The following is a 24,449-nucleotide window of genomic DNA, read 5'->3' on the forward strand; positions in this document are numbered from 1 at the left end:
TGAGACTAGATTGCTGCTGTGCAGTCCTTTTAAAAAAATAAATGTTTTCCTTTTCAGATAATAGAGAGCATCGTGAAATCACAATAAATAAAACCTCTCCTTCAGTAGTTTCAAGCAGTACTACAGGTTCCACATAATATCTCAGGTACCTCGGGTTACAGACTGTGAGGGACAAGAGATACCGGCAGGTCCCTCCCATTCTGCACACCAGCTCATCGCCCAGCGCCAGTAGCAGCGGGGAAGGGGATAGCTCAAGCGGTGATTCAGGAAGTGGGGTCCGAGGCTCAGGCAAGGTAGTGGAGCCCATGCCCAGCGGGAGACGGGAAGTGGGAGGCAAGGGGGGAAGGCCCATCCCACCTACCCCAGAATTGCGCCGGAAACGGCGGGGGCGGAGATTCAGTATCCAGAGATTATTTTGCTGGAAGAAAACGCGCGAACATCCATTCGGAGGTTCTGACTCCTAACTGACAACATGTACATAGCACTGCTCTGCACTGTAAATATTCAGCACCAATAAAATCATGGAAAGGCAATGAGTGGAAGAGTCGTTACTCTAGAGTAGCCGCTAACGCCCCTGTGACAGCAACCTCCGAATCTTTCTGGCTACTTTGGAGTTGCCGCGATTAGTGAGCAGGAGACGGCACACTGGTGGCAGGAGGTGGAGAAGCTGAAGCAGGAGATGCAGAGCTTGACCGCGCAGGCCCAGCAACAGTTGGCCGTTGCCACGGAGGAATCACGCATAGCGCAGGAGGAGCTACAGAAAGCAGTGGAGCAGGTGAGAGCGAAAGATGAAATGGAAAAGCAGCTGAGGGCCATGGTGGTGGATCTGCAAAACAAACTGGATGCGGAGAAGGCAGCGAGAGGTGGGGGCCCCCCCTGCCACAAGTATTACCAGTGCGGAGGGGGCAAGCCCTAGTAACCAAGTTTAACGGAGACCCCAAGGAGTATCTAGGATTTGAGACTGAGATTAATTATGCGCTGGAACTGCATAACGCGGAGTTTCCGGATGACGCGCACAGAGTCTCTTATATCGTGGAACACTTGACGGGAGGGGCAAGAGAATGGGTCAGGCCGCTCATCGCGTCAAAAAATCCTGAAAGTAATGTATGCAAGCGACAGTGAGATGGAAGCTACGAAGGAGGAGCTTCAAAATTTGACACAGGGCAAAATGACGGTCAGAGAATTCTGGGCGAAGTTTACGATGCTAGTTCACAAACTGGGGTGGGATTTGCACAGTGACCCAGTGCAGTCTGCCTTTTACCTGGGGTTGCATGCGGATGTGAAGGATGAACTTTCGAGGGGGCCAAAGCCACAAAGTATGGATCAATTGAGTAAAGCAGCATTAGCGGTGGGCGTGAGACAATAATCCAAGTGGAACGACAAACAGGGAGCTGTGCAGCAACTCAATGAGGCCACAGAAATTCTGGATTCCAGGTGGGGGGACAGAGGGCTGGAGTATCTCATGGCGTGGGAAGACACCCTGCTGTCACAAAATGAGTGGGTGCCGGCCATGGAGATACAGGAGGAATTCTTAGTGGAAGAGTTCCACGCTCTCTTCCCTCACAGACCCAAGCCCTGGCAAAGGGACAGGGAAGGGGAGGGGGAGGGACCCTCAGGAGGGGAATCCGGGAGCAGATCCCCATGGAGATGGGAAGCTGGTTTTGAAGAACCTGAAGAAGAAGTATGGTTTTACCAGGAGACGGGCACGTCAGAGTCAGTAGAGGACTGGGGACAGATTTTCACTCCCACCAGCTCTGATGCCACGGACTTTTTGGGCTTTCAGTCCTCCCAGGGAGAAGGGGGGAAGTCTCCAGACTGGGGGGAAATTTTCACCCCCTCCAGCTCCGACGCCACGGACTTTCTTGGCTTCCAGTCGTCCTCGGCTCCCTCGGAGCCGTCGGGAAGGGGGGGAGGGGAGCCTGGGGGGGGGATGTGAGGGACAAGAGATACCGGCAGGTCCCTCCCATTCTGCACACCAGCTCATCGCCCAGCGCCAGTAGCAGCGGGGAAGGGGATAGCTCAAGCGGTGATTCAGGAAGTGAGGTCCGAGGCTCAGGCAAGGTAGCGGAGCCCCTGCCCAGCGGGAGACGGGAAGTGGGAGGCAAGGGGGGAAGGCCCATCCCACCTACCCCAGAATTGCACCGGAAACGGCGGGGGCGGAGATTCAGTATCCAGAGATTATTTTGCTGGAAGAAACCGCGTGAACATCCATTCGGAGGTTCTGACTCCTAGCTGACAACATGTACATAGCACTGCTCTGCACTGTAAATACTCAGCACCAATAAAATCATGAAAAGGCAACGAGTGGAAGAGTCGTTACTCTAGAGTAGCCGCTAACGCCCCTGTGACACAGACGCTTCAGGTTACAGAGGCTTCAGGTTACAGACTCCATTAACCGAAAAATAGTACCTCGGGTTAAGAACTTTGCTTCAGGATGAGAACAGAAATTGTGTGGTGGCGGTGCAGCGGCAGCAGGAGGCCCCATTAGCTAAAGTGGTACCTCAGGTTAAGAACAGTTTCAGGTTAAGAATGGACCTCCGGAATGAATTAAGTTCTTAACCCGAGGTACTACTGTACTGCATTGTTTACTGTGAAAGCACCACTTAGGAACTCCCCGCCTATTGCAACAAAGCACATGGCTTTGCTAGACTGTTTTCGAGCACCTGCTAAAAGCATCCTTCTTTAGGCAAGCATACCTAGATGCCTAGGAAGTTGAAGTAATTTTAATCTTAATATTTTAGCTTTTGTATGTTTTAAAGTAGGATTGTTAATTTTTCTTGATTTTACTGCTGTGGTGTTTTTTGTGTTGTTGTCTTTTGGTAAACAAGGTTGCAGGTTTTTAAAAATAAATTTTATTAAATAAACTAGCTGGCCCGGCCACGTGTTGCTGTGGTTCTTTTCTGTGATTCACCCCACTCTGTCTGGACACATGACTTATCCTGCCCCCTCCTCCCCCCACCCCCTGGTTCATCCCTGTGACTGCCCCCACCCTGTTCCGACCCATGAGGTATCGAGCCCCCTTTCCCCCCATCCCCGCAGCACATCCCTGTGACTGGCCCCACCCTGTCCTGACTCATGAGGTATCGAGCCCCCTCCTCCCCCCACCCCCTGTCTGAGTCCTCTGTTGTCTCTGGGAAATGTTGGGATCCTCTGTTGTCTCCCCCCCCCGTTTCTCTATACCTTGGCCCCCCACACTTGGAACTGTCAGCTTCTGGGTTCTATTTCCCAGCATGCACTTTTGTCTACGCCCTCTGTTGTCCCCGTGGATTGTTGCTCCCTCCCCCCTGTATTTCCATATTTGGGCATCCACCACTGGAGAAGGAACTGTCAGCTTCTGGGTTCTATTTCCCAGCATGCACTTTTGTCTATGCCCTCTGTTGTCCCCGTGGATTGTTGCTCCCTTCCCCCTGTATTTCCATATTTGGGCACCCACCACTGGAGAAGGAACTGTCAGCTTCTGGGTTCTATTTCCCAGCATGCACTTTTGTCTACGCCCTCTGTTGTCCCTGGGGAGTGTTGGCCCCCTCCCCCCAGTATCTTCCTACATTGCCCCCACCCTTGGAGAAGGAACTGTCAGTTTCTGGGTTCTATTTCCCAGTATTTACTTATGTCTGAGCAATCTGTTGTCCCCGGGGAGTGTTGTCCCCTCCCCCCTGTATCTCCATACATTGGCCCCTGTGCACGCATCATGAACATTTTAATATATTTAGATTTAAAAAATTGAAATAAGAACATGAGAAGCAGAAGTCTTTATTGTTTAATTTTATTTTTGGGGTTGTCATTTTGGTGGATATTGTATGGTTTGGGCATTGTGTGTTTTGTGGTGTGCTTTTTTTGGTTATTTGGATATTCTAATTTTGGAGTAGGTGTTTTGAATGTAGGATGTGTTGTTGTTTTTTATTGTATTGTTTGCGATGTTTTATTTCTCTAGTTGGGGTTGTCATTTATTTTGGTGTGAAGTGTATGATTTTGGTGTGGGTGGTTGTTTTTTGTTTTTTAATTTTTGGTGTAATTTTATAGAATTTAGGATGGGATGTATTTTTTTTAATGTGTTGTTTGTAACTTTTTTATTTTTATGGGTTTTATTGTGGGTATAATTGAGGAGTATTTGGTGTTGAGAAAGGTGGGGAGAGGTCCATGTGGGCAAAGCCCAAAGCCAGGGGGGAGATGTCTGTTTGGGCAAAGAAAAGGGTTGGGGTTGATGATGCACCCCAGGACCCAGAGAACTACTTTAAAAATCCCAATGGGGGGTGTCAAATAGCGAAGCCCCACAGCCCTATAGCAACAGAAGGTGGGTTCCGAAGTGCCCGAACTGCTCGGTTCCATAAAAAACCCATTCTGTTTGTTTTTCCCTGCTTGGCAATGCTGCGGCCTATTGAAAAAGCCGGGCCTTGTTGCTGCAAAAGGACTGTTTTCAGTTGGTTGCTGTGAATTTAGTGATGTCATCTGGCGGCGCAGCTTTGGAGCTGCTGGAGTCTTCAGAGCTTCTGGTGGGCGCCACATTTTTGTGTTTAATCATTATTTTAGGTGTGAAAGGTGTGGTTTTTGGAGAAAGAATTATGCCAGATCCCTCCCTGATGGGCATGGAACGTTGTGGCCAAATTTGTTACATTAAAGTTCAGCAGTTATGGAGAAAGGCTGTGACCTCTGCATGTGCAATGCCTACATTTTTATATATATAGATAGTTTAACAATAAATATAAATAAAATAACAGAAGCCAAAACACAATCCAACCTGTAGATTTAAGTATCTGTCCATAGTCGCCTACTTGTTACCAGAGGCCCAGAATCTACATTCCTTTGAAAGAAAATATGAAATAACATAAAAACCATTTTTGCAGGGAGAGATAAAAACAAACAACAATGTGGGGTGGGGGGTGACAAGAAATTTTCCGCACCGGGTACCCCCTGACCTTCCTACGCCTATGTCTGTGATACGTAGACATTCAGTCTCTTCCTCGAAGCAACTAATCATGGCCAATCTAGCATCTTCAGTGAAAGTCTTTTGCACTGTCAACCAGCTCATCCCATTGGGAGGTTCTTCCTAATGCCTTTGTGAAATGTGTTGATATTGTTGCAGGCCAAATGACATTAAAAGCAAACTGGCAGAAATGGTGAGTCTTGGCAGAAAAGTGTTATTTAACCTGAGCATAATTTGCGGTATACATGTAGAGAAGAACAAGCATGGACCACCTGAACTTTAGAAATAAAAAGATTTTGGTAGCTTTGCAAATTGTCCACAAGGGGGATCCACGTCTCAGGAGGGCATAAACAAACACACATTTCCCAGCAACATATCAAATATTTATTCAAAATAGTACACAGATTTTCTCAAAATTCCCACATCATGGAAGTATTTCCGCAGGCCAAATTAGCAGCACGTCCATCTCGTTGCTTGGGTTATAGCCATTGCTGAAAGAAGCAGATGTTTCTTTCCATTTTAACCTTTAGTTGTGCTGAATAAAGGAAAGAGATTTCTTTAGTGATTCACAGGTTTATGTGTTAACAGGGAGAGTACACAGACACACGAACACAAACATTTCTCTAGGCGGAATCAGGCTGGGGGGAGAAACTCAAAGCCAGGGTCTGAATGTGGCCTTCCAGGCTTCTCCATCTGACCCTCAGCAGCCCGAGCTACACAGTCTATTTCAAAATCACACAGAATACTGGCTCTACTTTGCCTGCCAAGAATGTGTCCTTGAACTAATCCCTTTCTCTTGCTTGGAAGGAAGATAGGGAGATATATGCATGCATACAAAAGTTAGAATTATTCTCATTGCCACACCCACATTTGTCTCTGACTCCATCCACCAATGGGATGGGGCCTTTGGGTGGATGCTCAAAATGAAAAATGGCTCTAGGGTTTGAAAAAACATCTCACCACACATGGCCTCAATGTACTGCAGACCTTCCATGTGTCCCTATTTAACCCTGAGTTTCAGATTTGATCCCGTAATGTCCCACGTTTTCTGAGGATATCCCTATTTTCATTGGAGACATGTTGGAGGGCATGGTTGGATGTCCCTATTTTCATTGGAGGCTATGGGATTATGTGACCCACGAGTCAAGGAGATAAAAGGAGATATAACCTTTAGAAGACGTCTGAAGGCAGCCCGGTATAGAGTAGTTTTAAAATGTTTTATGTTTTATTACATTTTTTCAACTTATTTGCATTCACCCACCAACCCCAAGTTGTCCATGTAATCATAAAAAACCTCATTTTCTTCTTTTTCTTTTTCTAGAAGTGCCTGAACATTGACTCATAGCTAAGTTGTCTTGGACTACAATACCTGTGAGCCCCAATCAATATGAACAGGGCTATGGGAACTTGTAGTCCAAAACATCTAAAGGGCACAAAGTTTTGGATGTTTCGCACTTCATTATTTGTAAATAAAGGAAATGCTTTAAGAATGGCCCAAAACATCAGTGATTCTCACTGCTTGGGGAAGTGGGGAGTATGGGGTGGTATTTTAAGTTTTGTTGCAACCATATTAGAAAAATCTTAATGGAAGTCAAGTTGAAGAGAAATGTGTATTAATGAAAGTGGGTGTAAAAATAATATAAAGCATTCGTTGAGCAGTCCCTTCTAACCTTTACAAAGTTTTGTATTGGGGGGGGGGAGAAGGAATTTAAGAAGGAAATGAAATAAATGCTGCCCTCTAACTGGGAGCAGATAATTAATCAATGTTAAACCCCTACTGGCAAATCAGAAATCTGAAGCCTACTATAAATTTGAAGCCTACTATACTAAATATCTTCTGGACGACAAGTGTAATGATATCACAGTGGCCGTGGCAAAGTTTCTTTCGGTAGTCATAGGTATCAAAAATCATTGTACTTAAGACTAAACAAATATTGTCTCATTCTTCCTCTCCCGGTGGGTTGTCTGTATGAATCTGCATTTTATTCTGAATCTATGTTATGGGTCTTTGGACCACAAGAAAGATTAATAATTATTCAATGGGCATAAATTTAAATATGAGAGGGGGGAGGAGAGAGAGAGAGAGAGAGAGAGAGAGAGAGAGAGAGAGAGAGAGAGAGAGAGAGAGAGGAGAGAGAGAAAGCTGCTTGTTTTAAATTTCGAGGTTAATTTGCTTTATGTATTTCATTTTATCAATATTTTAAGAAACAAATTCCATTAGAGTTCAATGGATTTGAAAAACTAGGAAGAAAACTTACTCTTCACAGCATTTCTTCCCTCCAGGACAAGTTCCACTCTGCAAGATGATCCCACATCCAGCCCTGCATAACCCACCAATAGCCTCGCAATTATGAGGTTCCCCTGCATGGACGAATCCTAGATAGAGATATTTTATTTAATTTTATGAAGGCATTTCCACATTCTGACATTCCTGACCGCATTATCATGGGCCATTGCAACTGCGTCTTTGAACTGCAGTGGACTACTCTTTAACCGCCTCATAAGAATACCAGAGCTCAAGATGTATAGCCATTTTGAATTTTCAGATGTTTTAAATTCAGCATTCGTAAGGTAGGTGTTACTATGCCTGCACTGAGCTTTCCATTTTGGGAATGACACTGGAGTGTAATGGATTATATGTTTCCCCCAGTGAACAGGGCCAAACCTCTGGAGAGGCAGTTGCCAAAAATGGCAATCTGGAAGGGGTAGCAGATTTGCCTCTGGGTGCTGCCCTCAGTTCCTGCCTCCTGCCTCCTTGGCTACAGCAGTGACACATCCTCATCCCTGGGACAGTTTCTTCAGGAATGGAAAAAAGCTTTCCTTCTCCCACTCTTCTCATTGCTTCTCCAGTTCCTCCTCTATCTTTTCTGACTCTCCTGATTTTCTGGTCTGAAATCCTCACTTAGCTTGCATGCTTGGCTTGCAGTATTCGAGGTTTCAATGCTGGGTGACTTCCAGGGAAGGGGTTTAGTCCTTCCCAACAGCTTGTACCCCATCACTAAGTGCTGAGTGGAATGAAGAACTGAACCTTGCCCTACTGCCATGTCAACCCTGCCTTGCCTACTGCAGTCAGTAAGATTTGGCCTGATTTTAAACCAACGTCTGGTGTCTTGTCTCTGTTATTTCAGGGCTCTCACAGGTCACAGAATCACGTTCCAGGGCAAACATTTTTCCTGATTCCCCTTGCTTGTTCCTCAACATTTTCTGCCAATGAACTTTATTAGGACACATCAGACACTGCACTTCATATGGCAGGAAAAGGCAAATATTTATCAATATCAGACAATCCTTTATATTAGAAATCCTTATCTCATGTTCAAAACACATTTACATACATCCTTAAAAATCCGGAAAATGCAGCATAGCAAAGAGATGGTGTGAACAGGATTGGATGATGGGGCAGAGTCTGAGAAGGAAGACAGCATAATCAATAGATCAAGGGAAGCAAGAATGAAGGAGGGAAGTGTTGAGAGTAGGTGCAGGAGGAGGGAAAGAGACAGGTCTAGAAAAGAGAGAGGAGAGAGAGCAACATAGATCAAGGCATATGGCTTTCATATTAGCCTTGAAGGGAAAGCAGAAGTGGAGTAGAAAGCCATGCTGGTTAATGTATCCCAATTTCCACATTATGTCTGAACATTCTGATTTTGATCTATGTCTTACCTGGAGAAGCTAAGAGCATCGCTGAAAGAGCAATGATGTAAAAGATGCTGATCTGCATTGCTGAAGTTTGACTGGAAATGCCAAGTTGGAAACCAAAGAAGGGAGACCAAGAGTGCTCTCGAATTCCTGTGTCATCCAAAAGATTGCATGCTCACGTATTTATAGGTCTGCAAACAGCATTTACACGTCCGCCCTAGGATTTGGCATCCTAAAAGTACTGGATGTGTTAGCAGGAAGTCCAGTACTCCCCATGAATTCCCGGTGTGCCAAAAAGAAGTAAAATAAACTAACTTGTACATTCATAGTCCAGTCAGCTCAAGACAGTAATTTTATTGTTTTCTGTGTTTTTATTATTTATTGTTTTCTGTGTTTTATCTCTTTCTGTATCCTGCTGCTATAGTTCATAGCTAAAACTAATGAACTAAACTGAACTGAACACTATGTACAAATTAGTATGGTGAGCACTTTGAGTCTCTTTGTCTTAAAACAAAGTTCCCTTGTTGTTTTTAAAGAATAAGGCCACATTTAGTAAAATGCAGCACTGTTAGAATCCAGAAAGAACCTTCATCTGGGCAAAATATCTGGATTAGTTTGGTGTGCACTTTCAGTTCATGAGGCAGGCCTCAGGTTTTCTGGCACCACTGCTCCCCTGACTAGCAAGAAGATGTGACCAAAAGGAGACCCTTGTTGGATGAGACCAAAGATTTATCCATGATCCTGTTCTGACAGTGGCCTGCCAGATGTCCCTGGGAAGCCCACCAACAAAACATAACGACAGCAGTGTGCCTCATCAACAAGTGGTATTCAGAGGCTCTCATTATCCTCTCTGGGTGTTGGACCCCTGGTGCTGCTCTAGAAAATGGAGATGGAGCTGATATATTCAATGACAATGTTTATCTCCTTCCTTCCTCATTTGGTTTATTGTTAAAAGCAACAGAAACCCAATTTAGCAATCACAGAAGCAATGATGTAAGCATGTACAAAGTAGTAGAAGACTACAATGCACTACAAATATTACAAGCTAAGTCCACTAAATGAATGCAAGCAGTGGCAACAAGGTAAGCAGCAATGGTGGAGGAAATCACCAAAGTTGCACCTCATTTTGTGCTTCTTCCTACCAATTGAAGAATATGTATGGACCGCAGCCATGGACCCCTTATTGCCTCAGTAATTTTTCCAAGATTTTTCTTCCTGTAAATCATGCTGTGATGCTATTGTGTGCCCCTGGGCACTTTCCTTTTTTTAAAAAAAAAATTTTTAATTGAATTTTCCATTAAACGTTTTACAACAACTTAATGTCTCCAACATTGTATCTTTGTCAATTTCTAACAAATTCAGACTTCCCTCCTCCCTTTGGTAAAAGGTATAGTTCTCTTTAGTTCGTGCATTTTAGAGAGACAAAACACAACCTTAACAACTTAACAGTCTGACCAAAAGAAAGAAAAAATAACTTTAAAAAACATCAGCTTTGTAGGTTCTAACACATACCCGCCAGAGTCTTTAAACTTTTATAATTCTCTTTAACATACTCTCGGAATTTCTTCCATTCTTCGTTGAATTTCGTGTCCTCCTGATCTCGGATTCTGCATGACAGGTTTGCTAGTTCCAAATATTCCAGCATTTTCACTCGCCAATCCTCAATTGTGGGTATTTCAGTCGTCTTCCACCTCTGGGCTAGTAGGACTCTTGCTGCCACTGTGGCGTACATGAACAGTCTTTGGTCTATTTTCCGAATTTCATTTCCCATCAGCCCTAACAGAAAGGCCTCGGGTCTTTTAGGAACGTGTATTTAAATAATTTTTTGAGTTCATTATAAACTTGTTCCCAGAAACTTTTAACTTTGTCGCACGTCCACCACATGTGGCACTTTCCATATGAATTCCCCCCAACAAAGAAAAAACCTCAACAATTTTTTCCACACACCCCAAAAGCAGCTCAAGAACTCCCCCCAAAACAACAACAACTCAACAGTACTATCTAAATTTTCACATTTTGAAACATTGCAACCCAAGATTAACTTGCTTTTAATGTTTGATTTTATATGGGATGTAAACTTCTTAGAAATTATGAACGATAAAGCCATATAAGACTCCTGTTAAATCAAACAAACAAATGAATCCTTTGATTAAACAGTACGTTGTTGTTCTGGCTTTTTATTTCCAACTTTGCTAATTTTAAAAATAATGGGGTAAGGGGAGACCCACAAACGCCCTCTTGACCAATTTGGATGAAAGGTGGTATATAACCACAAATAAATATATAAAAATGTCACGAAACATATTTGAAAGATGGAACAGCCAAATCCTTCTCACTCCAAGTTGACGAGTGACTTCTGAGAGCATACCATCAGACCATAACATGAGGAACAGAGATGTGAAAACTGAAATATATGTTCCATTAGAGTTCATAGATAAAATATAAAGCTTACACTAAACAGCATAATGTGCCTTCTCCACATGTTCCTTGGGATGGGTAAGGTGTGTTGCATTCAGAGTCATTAGTGCAAAATCCCTTAATGTTACTGCAATCTTCACAAGATTGTATTGCTTCTGTCCTGACTGCATGTCCTAGAGAAAAAGAACATTGTTTGATTAAGGGATTCCTCCATTCTTGGAGGGATGTGGGTGGCGCTGTGGGTTAAACCACAGACATTAGGGCTTGCCGATCAGAAGGTCAGCAGTTCGAATCTCTTCAATGGGGTGAGCTCCCATTGCTTAGTCCCAGCTCCTTCCAACCTAACAGTTCGAAAGCACATAAAAGTGCAAGTAGATAAATAGGTACCGCTCCAAGCGGGAAGGTAAATGGCATTTCCGTGTGCTGCTCTGGTTCACCTGAAGCGGCTTTGTCATGCTGGCCACATGACCTGGAAGCTGTACGCCGGCTCCCTTGGCCAATAAAGCGAGATGAGCACCACAACCCCATAGTTGGTCACAACTGTACCTAATGGTCAGGGGGTACCTTTACCTTTAGCTTTACCATTCTTACTTGATAACTATAGATCACTACCTGCTGCTGCTGCTTCGGAATGGAACGGAATACCCTTTAAACCTCTAATACATCTAAAACACATCTACACACACCCTTATATGCTAGGGCAGGCAGCATGGTAAAGAGATGGCTTGAGCAAACAGGATGATGGGCAGGTGGAAAAGTCCAAGGAGGACAGCAGCAATTGCTCAACTGAAACAAGAATGAAGGAGAGGAGTGAGAGGAGAGGTGTGTGAAGAGAGAATGAGAGAGATCTAGAAGAGGAGGAGGAGGAGAAAGCAAGGGAGACAAAGGAATATAGTCTTCATCCTGGCCCCAGAGCCAGGAGAGAAGCAAGACATGGAGGGAACAGGAATGGGAGGAAAAAAGTAATTTCTGGAAGTTCATTTTTTACTTGGTTTATGGTAATTGCACTGCTGGGAATGTGGACATCTGTCACTGTGGTTTGGTTAGAACTTGTTGATTATGAGGAAGTGCTAGGAAAACTTGAGAACTATGATGCTGATGGAGATGGAGATTTTGATGTGGAAGATGCCAAGGCTTTGCTAGGACTTAAAGAAAAATCTGTCCCAGAACAGCAAAAGACAAGAGATGCTGAAGAGGTTATCCAACCTACAGAGGAGCCACATGGGAGAGCAAAACACAGGAGTGCTGAAGGAGAACCAGAAGAGGAAGATGAAATGGACACTGTACTACGTCAAGTTCTTGAATCAGAGTTTGAAAAAAATGAGTGAAGCAGATGAAGAAACAGATTTTCAGGAAGAGAATAGTGAAACACCTGAAGTTCCCACAGAACAGTATGTCTATGATGGAGACCTTGAAGATAAAGTTAATGTTTAATAAATGATTGTATTTTAATATTTCTGCTGGAAGCCACCCAGAGTGGCTGGGGAAACCCAGTCAGATGGGCGGGGTATAAATAATAAATTATTATTATTATTATTTTATTATTATCATTATTATCATTATTATCTTAATCTTGAGGGGAAAGTCTTCAGCAGAATTGGAGGAGAAGGCTATCTTGAAATATATAAAATATAAAATAATAAAACTGTCCAGTAATACCTTAGAGACCAACTAAGTTTGTTCTTGGTATGAGCTTTCGTGTGCATGCACACTTCTTCAGATACACTGAAACAGAAGTCACCAGACCCTTATATATAGTGAGATGGTGGGGAGGGGTATTACTCAGAAGGGTGATGGGAATGGGTGATTGGCTGATAGGTGTGATAAACCTGTGGGTGACTGTTAATGACTGTGATTGGTATTACAGGAAAAAGCAAGGGATGAGATGGCCAAAAATAGCTTTATCATGTATAATGAGATAAGAATCCAATGTCTCTATTCAGACGAAGTCTCTCCATGGTTTTACGTTTGGTAATAAGTTGTAATTCAGCAACTTCTCTTTCCAGTCTATTTCTGAAATTCTTTTGTAATATGACAGCTACCTTTAGATATTGTATGCCACTTGTCTACCTCACCTATCAGCCAATCACCCATTCCCACCACCCTTCTGAGTAATACCCCTCCACACACACACACACACACACACATTTCTACTGTGTCAGACCAACACAGCTACCTTCCTGAATCTAAGGCTATCTTGGTTATTGAATCCCAATTTTCACATCATCTCTGAACATTCTGATTTTGATGTATGGCTTACCTGGAGAAGCTAAGAGCATCCCTGAAAGGGCAATGATGTAAAAGATGCTGGCCTGCATTGCTGGGAAGTTTGACTGGGAATTTCAAGTCAGAAACCAAGAAAGGGAGACCAAGAGTATCATCAAAAAGAATGCATGCTCATGTATTTATAGGTCTTCAAATGGCACTTACACGTCAGCCCTAGGATTTAAGATTACCAAAGTAAAGGTTGTGATAGCAGGAAAGTCTTGGTCCAGTGCTCCTCATGAAGTCTTGGAGCATCAAAAAGAAGGAAAATACAGTAGCTTGTACATTCGTAGCCCAGTGAGATCTGAAGAAGTGTGCATGCACACGAAAGCTCATACCAATCACAAACTTAGTTGGTCTCTAAGATGCTACTGGAAGAAGAAAAAACTAAAAAATTTTTATTATTATTTTAATTGCCTGTATTTTCTTTCCACTTTCTGGCTCCTATAGTCCATTGCTAAAACTAATGAACTGAACTGAAGAGTGCAGGCAGATTGGTACAGTGAGCCCTCTGTACTAATTGCAAAACAGGTTGCTATTTGTTGTTTTTGTTATTTTCAAGAACGGGGCCACATTTAGTAACACACAGCACTCCGAAAACCTCCGCCGGGCAAAATCTCTGGCTTAGGTTGGTATGCACTTTGGATTAACGAGCAGGTCGGTTTCCTGGTAGTCCTCAATGTCAGGAGCCCCGGCTGCCGTCTTGATAACACAGCACACAAGTCATAATAAACTTGACAATTTATTGCAATACAAACAATTAGCCTTGGACATCTAACCAAATATCTGTGGTTTACGAATCAGTTGACCCTTCTGAAGAAAGCTTCCTGGTCCGCAACTGGACCTAACGGTCAGGGGTCCCTTTACCCTTTACCTATAAGGAACCTAAAAGGCTATGTAGGCCAGCAGCCTGCCAAGACAGGAAATCTACTAATCAGTTTATTGCACTGCAAACTCAACAAAAAAAAAAAAACCCACACACATTTCCCAGCAACATGTCACATATTTATTATTATATTATTATTATATTACAGTTCCCCACCCAAAATACTTTATTCAATTGAAGTATTTTCTGGAGGCCAATAACAGATTAATCCAGTTGCTTGGGTTTTGTCAGTTGCTAAAAGAAGCATATGTTTCTCTCCACTTTAACGAACCCTAAAAAAAGAAAAGAGATTTATTTCATAATTTCCGGGTTTTTGTTTTCACAGAGACATTACACATAATGTTCTGGGGGTGTGGGAATAAGCAAAGCAGCTACATGCCAGCATTCAAGTGAAAATTTACAAAGGAATGAATTTGACTGAGCATCCAATGAATATTGTACATGAAATGTGAGTTTCAAAACATATGAAATAAAATTAAAAACAATAGAGCACGAAACCACCTGAGATCTGAGCTTAAAAAATGAAACAGGAAAATAGAAGAAAGTCCTCCTAGTGCTGATAAGATAAGAATGTGTAGCTAGCAGCATGGGAGGGTGTTCTCTAGGCGCAAAAAAATTCAACACCCAGTGCTGCTTTAACTTGAGCACAATTTTTTATATATGTCTAAAAAACATGACAATTTCCTTAACTTTACGAATAAAAAGATTTCTGTCGCTTTGGTGATCCATATCTCACAAGGACACAAGTCTGCACATATTTTCCAGCAATATGTTTATTCAAAATAGTACAAATTCTCCCCCTCCCCCTTAAAAAATCTATCCCATAGAAGTATTTTCTGGAGTTGCCAAATAACAGATCAATCTAGTTGCTTGGGTATTATCAGTTGCAGAAATAAGCATATGTTCCTCTCCACTTTACTCAACCCTGAAGAAAGAAAAGGGATTTATTTTATGATTTCCAGGGTTATGTTGTTAATAGAGACATTACACATAATGTTCTAGAGGGTGGAAATAAACCAACAGAGATACAATGCAGCACACAAGAGACAATTTACAAACAAGACAACAGACCAAAGCATCATGAAGACTTCTAAAGGGGTTACTCTCCCTCTGAAGGAGCAGGTACTTAGCTTGGGGGCATTTCTGTATCATTTGTTGTGGCTTGAAGGTCAGGTGGCTTTAGTGGCCCAGAGTGATTTCCATCAGCCTCGGCTGGTGGTCCAGCCGTGCACCTATATGGACAAGGATAGCCTAACTTCTGTTGTCTATGCTACGCTAACCGATTACTCCAATGTACTACATGGGGTTGCCTCTGAAGATGGTTCAGAAACGTCTACTGGTGCAGAATTTAGTAGCCAGGTTGCTCACTGATACAAGGCGGTTTCAGCATGTAACAGCAATCCTGACTGCACTGGCTGCCAATTAGTTTCCAGGGACAATTCAAAGTGCTGTTTTTGTCCTATAAAGCTTTAAACAGCTCAGGACTGTAATACCTCAAGGGTCTCCTCTCCTCAAATGAACCGCCCCAGACCCTGCAACGACCAACTAAGGTCCTTCTTTGTGTGAACAATTAAGTGGCATAAAAAAAGGTAATGGTAAAGGACCCCTGACAGTTAAGTCCAGTCGCGAACGACTCTGGCGTTGCGGTGCTCATCTCGCTTTACTGGCCGAGGGAGCCAGTGTTTGTCTGCAGACAGTTTTTCCCCGGGTCATGAGGCGAGCATGACTAAGCCACTTCTGGTAAAACCAGAGCAGCACATGGAAATGCCATTTATCTTCCCGCCGGAGCGTTATCTAGTTATCTACTTGCATTTGACGTGCTTTTGAACTGCTAGGTTGGCAGGAGATGGGACTGAACAACGGGAGCTCACCCCATCGCGGGGATTCGAACCGCCAACCTTCCGATCGGCAAGCCCAAGAAAAACCCTGCTAAATCAATCAAATTAATCCATTAATGGAATGTTATGTGGTTGCTTTCATTTTGGATTTCCCACTGCTTAAAAAAAAAAAGGAAGGCAAGAGAGACACCCATGAACTCCCTCCAGAGCTGCACGGATGAAGCAATGGATATAAGCACAAACAAACAAGTACTTTTTTAAATGAAACTCACTGGAAAGAAGAGACAGCAAAAACTTTCTCACTCTAAGTTGATGAGTGGACTGGGAGCACTTTAATTATAAGATCGGGAAAAGGGTTATAAGAATCTGAATGTATGTTCCAGTTGAGTTTCATGACTTTAGAAAAAGTATGGGGGGAGTGGAACTTACATTACACAGCAAATTCGGTTTTTATCACATTTTATGTCATAACTCTTGAGGCCCGAGCATTCATTGGTGGTGGTGCAGTCCCCGCCCTTGGCCTCGCAAGCATTTTCATTCTTTGGCTTTTCATTATTTGGTTTAGGTCTTCCATAAGTATATCCTAGAGAGAGAAGTTTGCTGGATGAATGCATTCCTATATTCTGACCTATCTAGTCCCATCATCGTGGCTCATTTGCAATGGTTAGTTGGAAGGATGAAGCCAGAGTTTAGGGTCGAGCTGCAGTGATGTGAACTAGAGGAGAAAGCAGCAAACCATATTTGATTTCTGACATATGTGAAACAATACCCTGTTGGGGTGTTCAGGCTGTGAACCACTCCGTCATAGGCTCAGGTTGTATATATGCGGAAATAAACCGTATATCAGAATATTGTGAACTGCCCTGAGACCTCTGGGTATACAGCGGTATATAAATTCAATAAATGAAATGAAATAAGAACAACATGGTTGTGCCTCATTTTCAGAAGGAAACATGAACCCAGGGTAAGCACTTGTAACCCCTGGAATTTGCACCGCTCAAAGGGGTTTTGTGCAACAATATTAGCAATAAAGCTCAGCATGTTTTGGCTTTTTGAATATTCAAATGCATCAAATGAAGCATTTGTATGGTAGGTGATGGGTATTATCTCAGCATTGTACAGTCATACCTCGGTTTAAGTACACTTCGGTTTGTGTACTTTCAGTTTAAGTACTCCACGGACCCGTCTGGAACGGATTAATCCACTTTCCATTACTTTCAATGGGAAAGTTCGCTTCAGGTTAAGTACGCTTCAGGTTAAGTACAGACTTCCGGAACCAATTGTGTACTTAAACAGAGGTACCACTGTACATTGCACTTCGGGGGTGAAACTGAAAGGTGATGGACTATATGTTTGCCCACACTCAGAGAGCGCCTGGGATGGGGAGAAATTCATTTGGTGCAGAAGTCTAATGTGAACTTTCTTCCTTTGCATTTCCTGAGCCGATGTATGAACAGAAACACAGCCATCCATGTCTTCCTACGTCACAATTTAACCCTAGAACCTCAGGAGCAAATCTAAATCAAGAGGAGGAGTAGAAAACAATGCAGCTATTAGTGGATTTATTTTAGAGAAATATTTGGACAATAATGCCTTACATCAGGAGAGGTTTCTTGCAAAAATGCATAGATTGAGTAAAACTATGAACACAAAAGCATCTATTGGTTGAGAACGGAAACCAATGAATGTTCACAGCTTTGTGTGAAAATTGGAAAAGAATCAGCATCTTTTCAGAAATGGAGTAAACAGAGCAGAGAAACCAAAGCTGGCATATTAATTTATATGGTAGGAGTAGGTAGGTTATTCAGTTTACACTTTGCCCCTTCCAAATATGGGGTCTCCTATGTGTTCTTTCCAGCTCTCCTTTGCCTGCAGTTATATAACTTCTCCTTTGAGAAGGCCACATTCATTCTCGTTACCAAATTTTGCATAGGTCTACATTCCTTTAGGTCTTAATATTTCAGAAGTTGATGTAAGGCCTTACCTGGAAAAGTTAAGAGCGTCCATGAAAGGGCAACAATGTAAATGATGCCAAACTGCATTGCTGAAGACTAGGAATCTCAAGTCAGAAACCAAAAGAGGGAGACCAAGAGGGAGACCAAGATTCTCTGTGTTATCCAAAAAACTTGTTTGTTCAGATCTTTATAGGCACACATGTAAACTTGATGACATAGTATTCCTGAAGTAATGGATGTGATAGCAATAAGCCTTGGTCGTCTGCTCCTAATGAAATCACAATGTACCCAAGAGGAAGGAAGGAAAGTAGTTTAACTTGAACATATATTCAGGATCCAGTGGGCTGAAAAAAAAGTTTTTATTGTCATTTTCATAGTTTTTTTTAAAGTAGAATTGTCTGTATTTCCTTTCCTATTTCCAGCTGCTAACATGCATTACTATTGAAATGAAATGAAATGAGCAGTACATTGAAATTAGTACAGTGACATTTTTTTCCTGAAAATGTTTTTTTTTAAGGAACATTGTAACATTTAGTATATGCAGAACTGTTGGAACTGTTCTGGCTTAAGTTCATATGCACTTTGGGTTAATGGGTCTTGATGGTTTCCTGGCAGTCTTCATATTTTCTGGCAGCACTGATGACATGAGTGGTAACAACAGAAGGAGATTTTCCTAGATCAGACCGGAAGCTCATCTCACCCAGAAGCTTTTTTCTGTTGGTGGCCAGACAGATGCATATGGGAGTCCCCCAGGAGGGCATGACCAGAACAGTGTGTTTCCCCAAGAAGCTTTAGCTTCTATTTTGTGTTCAGGAAGTGAACCAAATACGGGTTGGACTAAACCAAAGAACCATGTATGCTTATGTACCATCTTGTAGTGGATTTTGCTTTGCTTTGCCTTCATGTCAGGGAGGTCATGAGGATCCAGAAAGTCCATTGGTTGATTCAGCAGGAAGCTAGGTTGTAATAATAGTAAAAAAGTTAAGCAATTGGTAAACAAATGATCACCAGCTTCATGACTGGTAATAACAGAAGAAGAGAGAAAGGCACAAAGAGAGAAAATCTTTCTTATCTTGAGGTAGTTGTTGTTGTTGTTTAGTCGTTTAGTCGTGTCCGACTCTTCATGACCCCATGGACCATAGCACGCCGGGCACTCCTGTCTTCCACTGCCTCCCGCAGTTTGGTCAAACTCATGTTTATAGCTTCAAGAGCACTGTCCAGCCATCTCATCCTCTGTCATCCCTTTCTCCTTGTGCCCTCCATCTTTCCCAACATCAGGGTCTTTTCCAGGGAGTCTTCTCTTCTCATGAGGTGGCCAAAGTATTGGAGCCTCAGCTTCAGGATCTGTCCTTCCAGTGAGCACTCGGGGCTGATTTCCTTCAGAATGGATAAGTTTGATCTTCTTGCAGTCCATGGGACTCTCAAGAGTCTCCTCCAGCACCATAATTCAAAAGCAGCAATTCTTCGGCGATCAGCCTTCTTTATGGTCCAGCTCTCACTTCCATACTCTTAGTGTTTTTAAGTGTCAGGTGTAACTTCAGCCTGAACACAGCAGAGTTTGCACAGGTTTTTCCAGAATCTTCTGGTGGTAACTTAAATGACTAGACATCTGGACACAGAGTAAAACTATATACAGGATTTATTAAAATAAAGAAAATCCAGAGTTTCTATGTACTACTTTAGAACTCAAAAACAAAGTAAAATAAATCCTTTCCTCTCTGTCTCTCTCTCAACCGATACAGCACCTCTCCTCCTACACTGACCACACTCACCACACACACGTACTGTGCTAGCTTTCTCTGATAACAGGTCTCAGTGCTGATCCCAACCAATGAGAGCGCAGTTACTAAGGCAGAAGTAGGCCTTGGCTTTCTGCCCAGTGTTAATTGCTTGTCCTAGAGTTGATTGTGTGAAGAAGCAATCTGATGGTTTCTCACGATACTAATTTAGCAAAACCCGAACACATACACCACTACTGGGAAAACCATAGCTTTAACTATACGGACCTTTGTCGGCAAGGTGATGTCTCTGCTTTTTAAGATGTTGTCTAGGTTTTCATTGCTTTTCTCCCAAGAAGCAGGCGTCTTTTAATTTCATGACTGCTGTCACCATCTGCAGTGATCAAGAAGCCCAGGAAAGTAAAATCTCTCACTGCCTCCATTTCTTCCCCTTCTATTTGCCAGGAGGTGATGGGACCAGTGGCCATGATCTTGGTTTTTTTGATGTTGAGCTTCAGACCATATTTTGCACTCTCCTCTTTCACCCTCATTAAAGGTGAAAGAGGAGAGCGCAAAATATTCCCCTTCATGGATCACATGTGGTGGAATTGCAAATAAATTAAAAATTATTGGGACATGATTTATAATGAAATGAAAAAAAATCTGTTTAAGATAACCTTTGTTACAAATCCAGAAGCCTTTTAATTGGGTATTGCAGGACAAGATATACCAATAGACAAGAAGAATTTATTTATGTATGCGACAACAGCGGCAAGAACGTTATTAGCTCAAAGATGGAAAAGCGATGAAATACCAACGAAAGAACAATGGCAAGAAAAGTTAATGGAATACGTGGAAATGGTGAAGCTAACTGAAAGACTTAAAGACAAAGACAATAATGACTTCAAAAATGATTGAAATGAACTCACTTGTAGGATTTGAGTAATACACTTACAATGGACAAATACAAATAGTAAATATAAATAAGGACTAAGAGACCAAGTACAGATTAAGAAATAAGTTATTTTTATTACAGAAGGGATATAAAACTAACCAGAAAGGGAAGTTGGGGGAAGTCACGCGGGGGCGGGGGGCGGGTATATTGAGTATGTAAAATGTAATTTGAGTTTTTTTGAATGTGTTAAAATTTGTTTAAAAACCTAATAAAAATTATTTAAAAAAGAAATAAACTGCTGCATTTTTGTAAATGTGGCCTTATACGTACTTAAAGAAAAGAAAAGAAAGAAAAACAACTTGTTTTAAGACAAAGAGGCGCAAAGTGCTCAATGTACTAATTTGCATGCACTGTTCAGTTCCATTCAGTTCATTAGTTTTAGTCATGGACTATAGCATCCAGAAACAGGGGAAATTACAGGCAATTTAATTTTCAAAAGACATTTAAAACAATAAAAATCATGGTCCGAGCTGGCTGGACTCTGAATGTACTAGATCCTGTATTTTACTTCTTTTCACTGTGCCAAGACTTAATGAGGACCACTGGACCTAGGCTTCCTGCTATCACATCCATATCTGGATTAGTTTGGTGTGCACTTTCGGTTCATGAGGCAGGCCTCAGGTTTTCTGGCACCACTGCTCCCCTGACTAGCAAGAAGATGTGACCAAAAGGAGACCCTTGTTGGATGAGACCAAAGATTTATCCATGATCCTGTTCTGACAGTGGCCTGCCAGATGTCCCTGGGAAACCCACCAACAAAAGATAACCACAGCAGTGTGCCTCATCAACAAGTGGTATTCAGAGGCTCTCATTATCCTCTCTGGGTGTTGGACCCCTGGTGCTGCTCTAGAAAATGGAAATGGAGCTGATATATTCAATGACAAGGTTTATCTCCTTCCTTCCTCATTTGGTTTATTGTTAAAAGCAACAGAAACCCAGTTTAGCAATCATAGAAGCAATGATGTAAGCATGTACAAAGTAGTAGAAGACTACAAATATTGCAAGCTAAGTCCACTGAATAAATGCAAGCAGTGGCAACAAGGTAAGCTGCAATGGTCTCTTCAGAGAATAGTGGAGGAAATCACCAAAGTTGCACCTCATTTTGTGCCTCTTCCTACCAAATGAAGAATATGTATAGACCGCAGCCATGGACCCCTTATTGCCTCAGTAATTTTTCCAAGATTTTTCTTCATCTCAGGAAAGCATGATTCCTGTAAATCATGCTGTGATGCTATTGTGTGCCCCTGGGCACTTTCCATATGAAGGAGAAGCATTAAAAATATTTAAAATCCTCATTTTGGGATCACAGCAACAAGAGTGAAATCCCATTAGTTGTACTCCATTGCCCAGGTGCATGGTACAAATTTTAGCTTCGCCACATACAGTCAGGAGGGGTGAGACAGGAATGGTTCAGGGTCCTTAAAATGAGTAATAAGCAATTTATCTCTCTATCCAGGGAACACGGAAAAGTTCCTTCAGCCAATGTACTGCACAGTGCTTTCTTTCCCTGGAACACCTTATCTCTTGAAGAATAAGGCACTGTGGTTTTCTTTCATCATTCTCCTTCTCAAAGGGACATTAATCCCAAAAGCTTACCTGTAAGTATATGCTAAGTCTTGAACAGTAAGTCTTGGACATTAAGTTTTGGAGAAGCCAAGGACACCAAGTCTCTGAGAAGACAGAATATGTGTTCTGCTGTGGTCTTTCTCTCTTTCTGTAGTATTTGAGATCACCTTCAGGCTTCAGCCATGTGGACTGGCCTTCTTCACCTTGCCCAATCAAAAATAAAATAAAATCTTTAAAAAGTATTGACATTTCTCAGGGGTAATCCTAATGTGTGTTTGGGTGGTGGGGGATGCTGTTTCACCATTGGCATCTAAGTATGAATATAAAAAGTTATAATAATATAATAATAATAATAATAATAATAATAATAATAATAATAATAATAATTTCTACCATGTGGCTGGGCTCCTGAATAACTACTGGAGTTGGAACTAAAATGCAGAGCAGGTTTAACACAGATAGGAACTTCCCATAGCAACAGGTATCAGTCAAAGCTTATAACCTGTACATAGCCCTAGCCATCTGGATTATGTTACAGGAAGTAGTGAACTAGTATCTTTGTTATATACAGTTACAAGCCTGCTAAATAGAGGGCCTCTTCTAAGGGCAGTTCTGCACCTCCTTCTTCCATCTGGGATTCCTGGGTAGTATCTCCAGCACAATCAGAGAATTATAAGGAACCTCAAAGGCCCAAAGGCAGGAAATCTGCTCATATACCATCCATAACAGGTATCCATCCGTTCAGCCTCTTCTCCAAACCCACTAATCAAGGATTGCCTATCATCAACAGTGGAAGTCTGTTGCCCTGTCAACCAAAGCATCCCATTGAGAAGTTTTCATAATACCTCAGTGAAATGTGTTAATATTGATGAAGTGGTGGCTTTTGGTCATCTGATAGCCAAATAGCATTTAAATCGCTTTGGTAGCAATGGGGAGTGTTGGTAGAAAACTTGATCAGAATTTTTGGTATACCCATAGAGAACAATCATATGGTTTCCTTATCTTTACAAATAAAAAGCTTTCTAAAATTTTACAAATCCTCCGCAACAGTGTATTCACATCTCACAAGAACATAAACCCACAAACATTTTCCAGCAACATATTGCATTTTATTCAAAATAGTACACAGGGTTGTTGTTGTTTTCTTAAAAAAAAAATCGATTCCACTCAAGTATTTTCTTGAAGCCAAACAACAGCAGATCACTCTATTAATCTGGGTAATATCAGTTGCTGAAATAAGCAAATGTTTCTCTCCACTTTACCCTGAACCAAATCTGCAGAAAGAAAAAATACATATACTGTGATTACCAGGTTTATGTGTTAACACATAAGAGACAGCACACACACACACACACACACACACAAACGTATGGAGGGGGGACACTCGATAAGCAACAAAATTTCATGTCACAAAAATGCCAATGACCTGCAGTTTATTAATTTCTACAAATTTTCAAATGAAAGCTTACAAATGAGCAAATTTGACTGGACATCCAACTAATATGGACTTTTAAAATGCTTTGGAGGGGGAAATGAAAAACATAACAGCACGTCCAAAACTGGATTGGGGCCCTCAGGCTGAACAATTCCCCCACCCCTGACCTCGATACAGTGTGCTATCACATCCATTACTTTGAGAATATTAAATCTGAGTGCTGATGTGCAAGTGCCATTTGCAGACCTATGAGATGTATGGCAAAGGTATTAGACAGGAAGCAAACCCAGAAATTTAAGGGTCATAGGTTCAGGATCTGATTTCGATGCTGCCCATTTGGTGATATCCATGTGTAGAGTCATCTCTTGTGTTGTTGGAAAAGAGTGTTTGTGATGACCAGCTTGTTCTCTTGACAGAACTCTATTAGCCTTTGCCCTGCTTCATTTTGAACTCCAAGGCCAAACTTGCCAGTTGTTCCTTTTATCTCTTGATTCCCTACTTTAGCATTCCAATCCCCTGTAATGAGAAGAACATCCTTCTTTGGTGTCATTTCTAGAAGGTGTTGTAAGTCTTCATATAATTGGTCAATTTCACTTTCTTCAGCACCGGTTGTTGGTGCATAAACTTGGATTACTGTGATGTTAAACGGTCTGCCTTGGATTCGTATCGAGATCATTCTGTCATTTTTGAGATTGCATCCCATTACAGCTTTTGCCACTCTTTTGTTGACTATGAGGGCCACTCCATTTCTTCTACGGGATTCTTGACCACAGTAGTAGATACGATAGTCATCCGAACTGAATTCACCCACTGATGCCCAGGATGTCAATATTTATTCTTGCCATCTCATTTTTGA

The 24,449-nt window shown here is 42.1% G+C and overlaps 1 protein-coding gene across 1 annotated transcript; it reads left to right on the forward strand.

Moving 5' to 3' along the window:
• Nucleotides 1-10,764: 10,764 nt before the first annotated feature.
• Nucleotides 10,765-12,416, forward strand: LOC118078746 (aspartyl/asparaginyl beta-hydroxylase-like). Its single transcript, XM_060273283.1, has 2 exons — nucleotides 10,765-10,769; nucleotides 11,808-12,416. Exons 1-2 carry the CDS (start codon nucleotides 10,765-10,767, stop codon nucleotides 12,301-12,303), a joined length of 501 nt encoding a protein of 166 aa, XP_060129266.1. The 3' UTR covers nucleotides 12,304-12,416.
• The last annotated feature ends 12,033 nt before the right edge of the window (nucleotides 12,417-24,449 follow it).

Source organism: Zootoca vivipara, chromosome 3 (genome assembly GCF_963506605.1).
Source record: "Zootoca vivipara chromosome 3, rZooViv1.1, whole genome shotgun sequence".
NCBI lineage: Eukaryota > Metazoa > Chordata > Lepidosauria > Squamata > Lacertidae > Zootoca > Zootoca vivipara.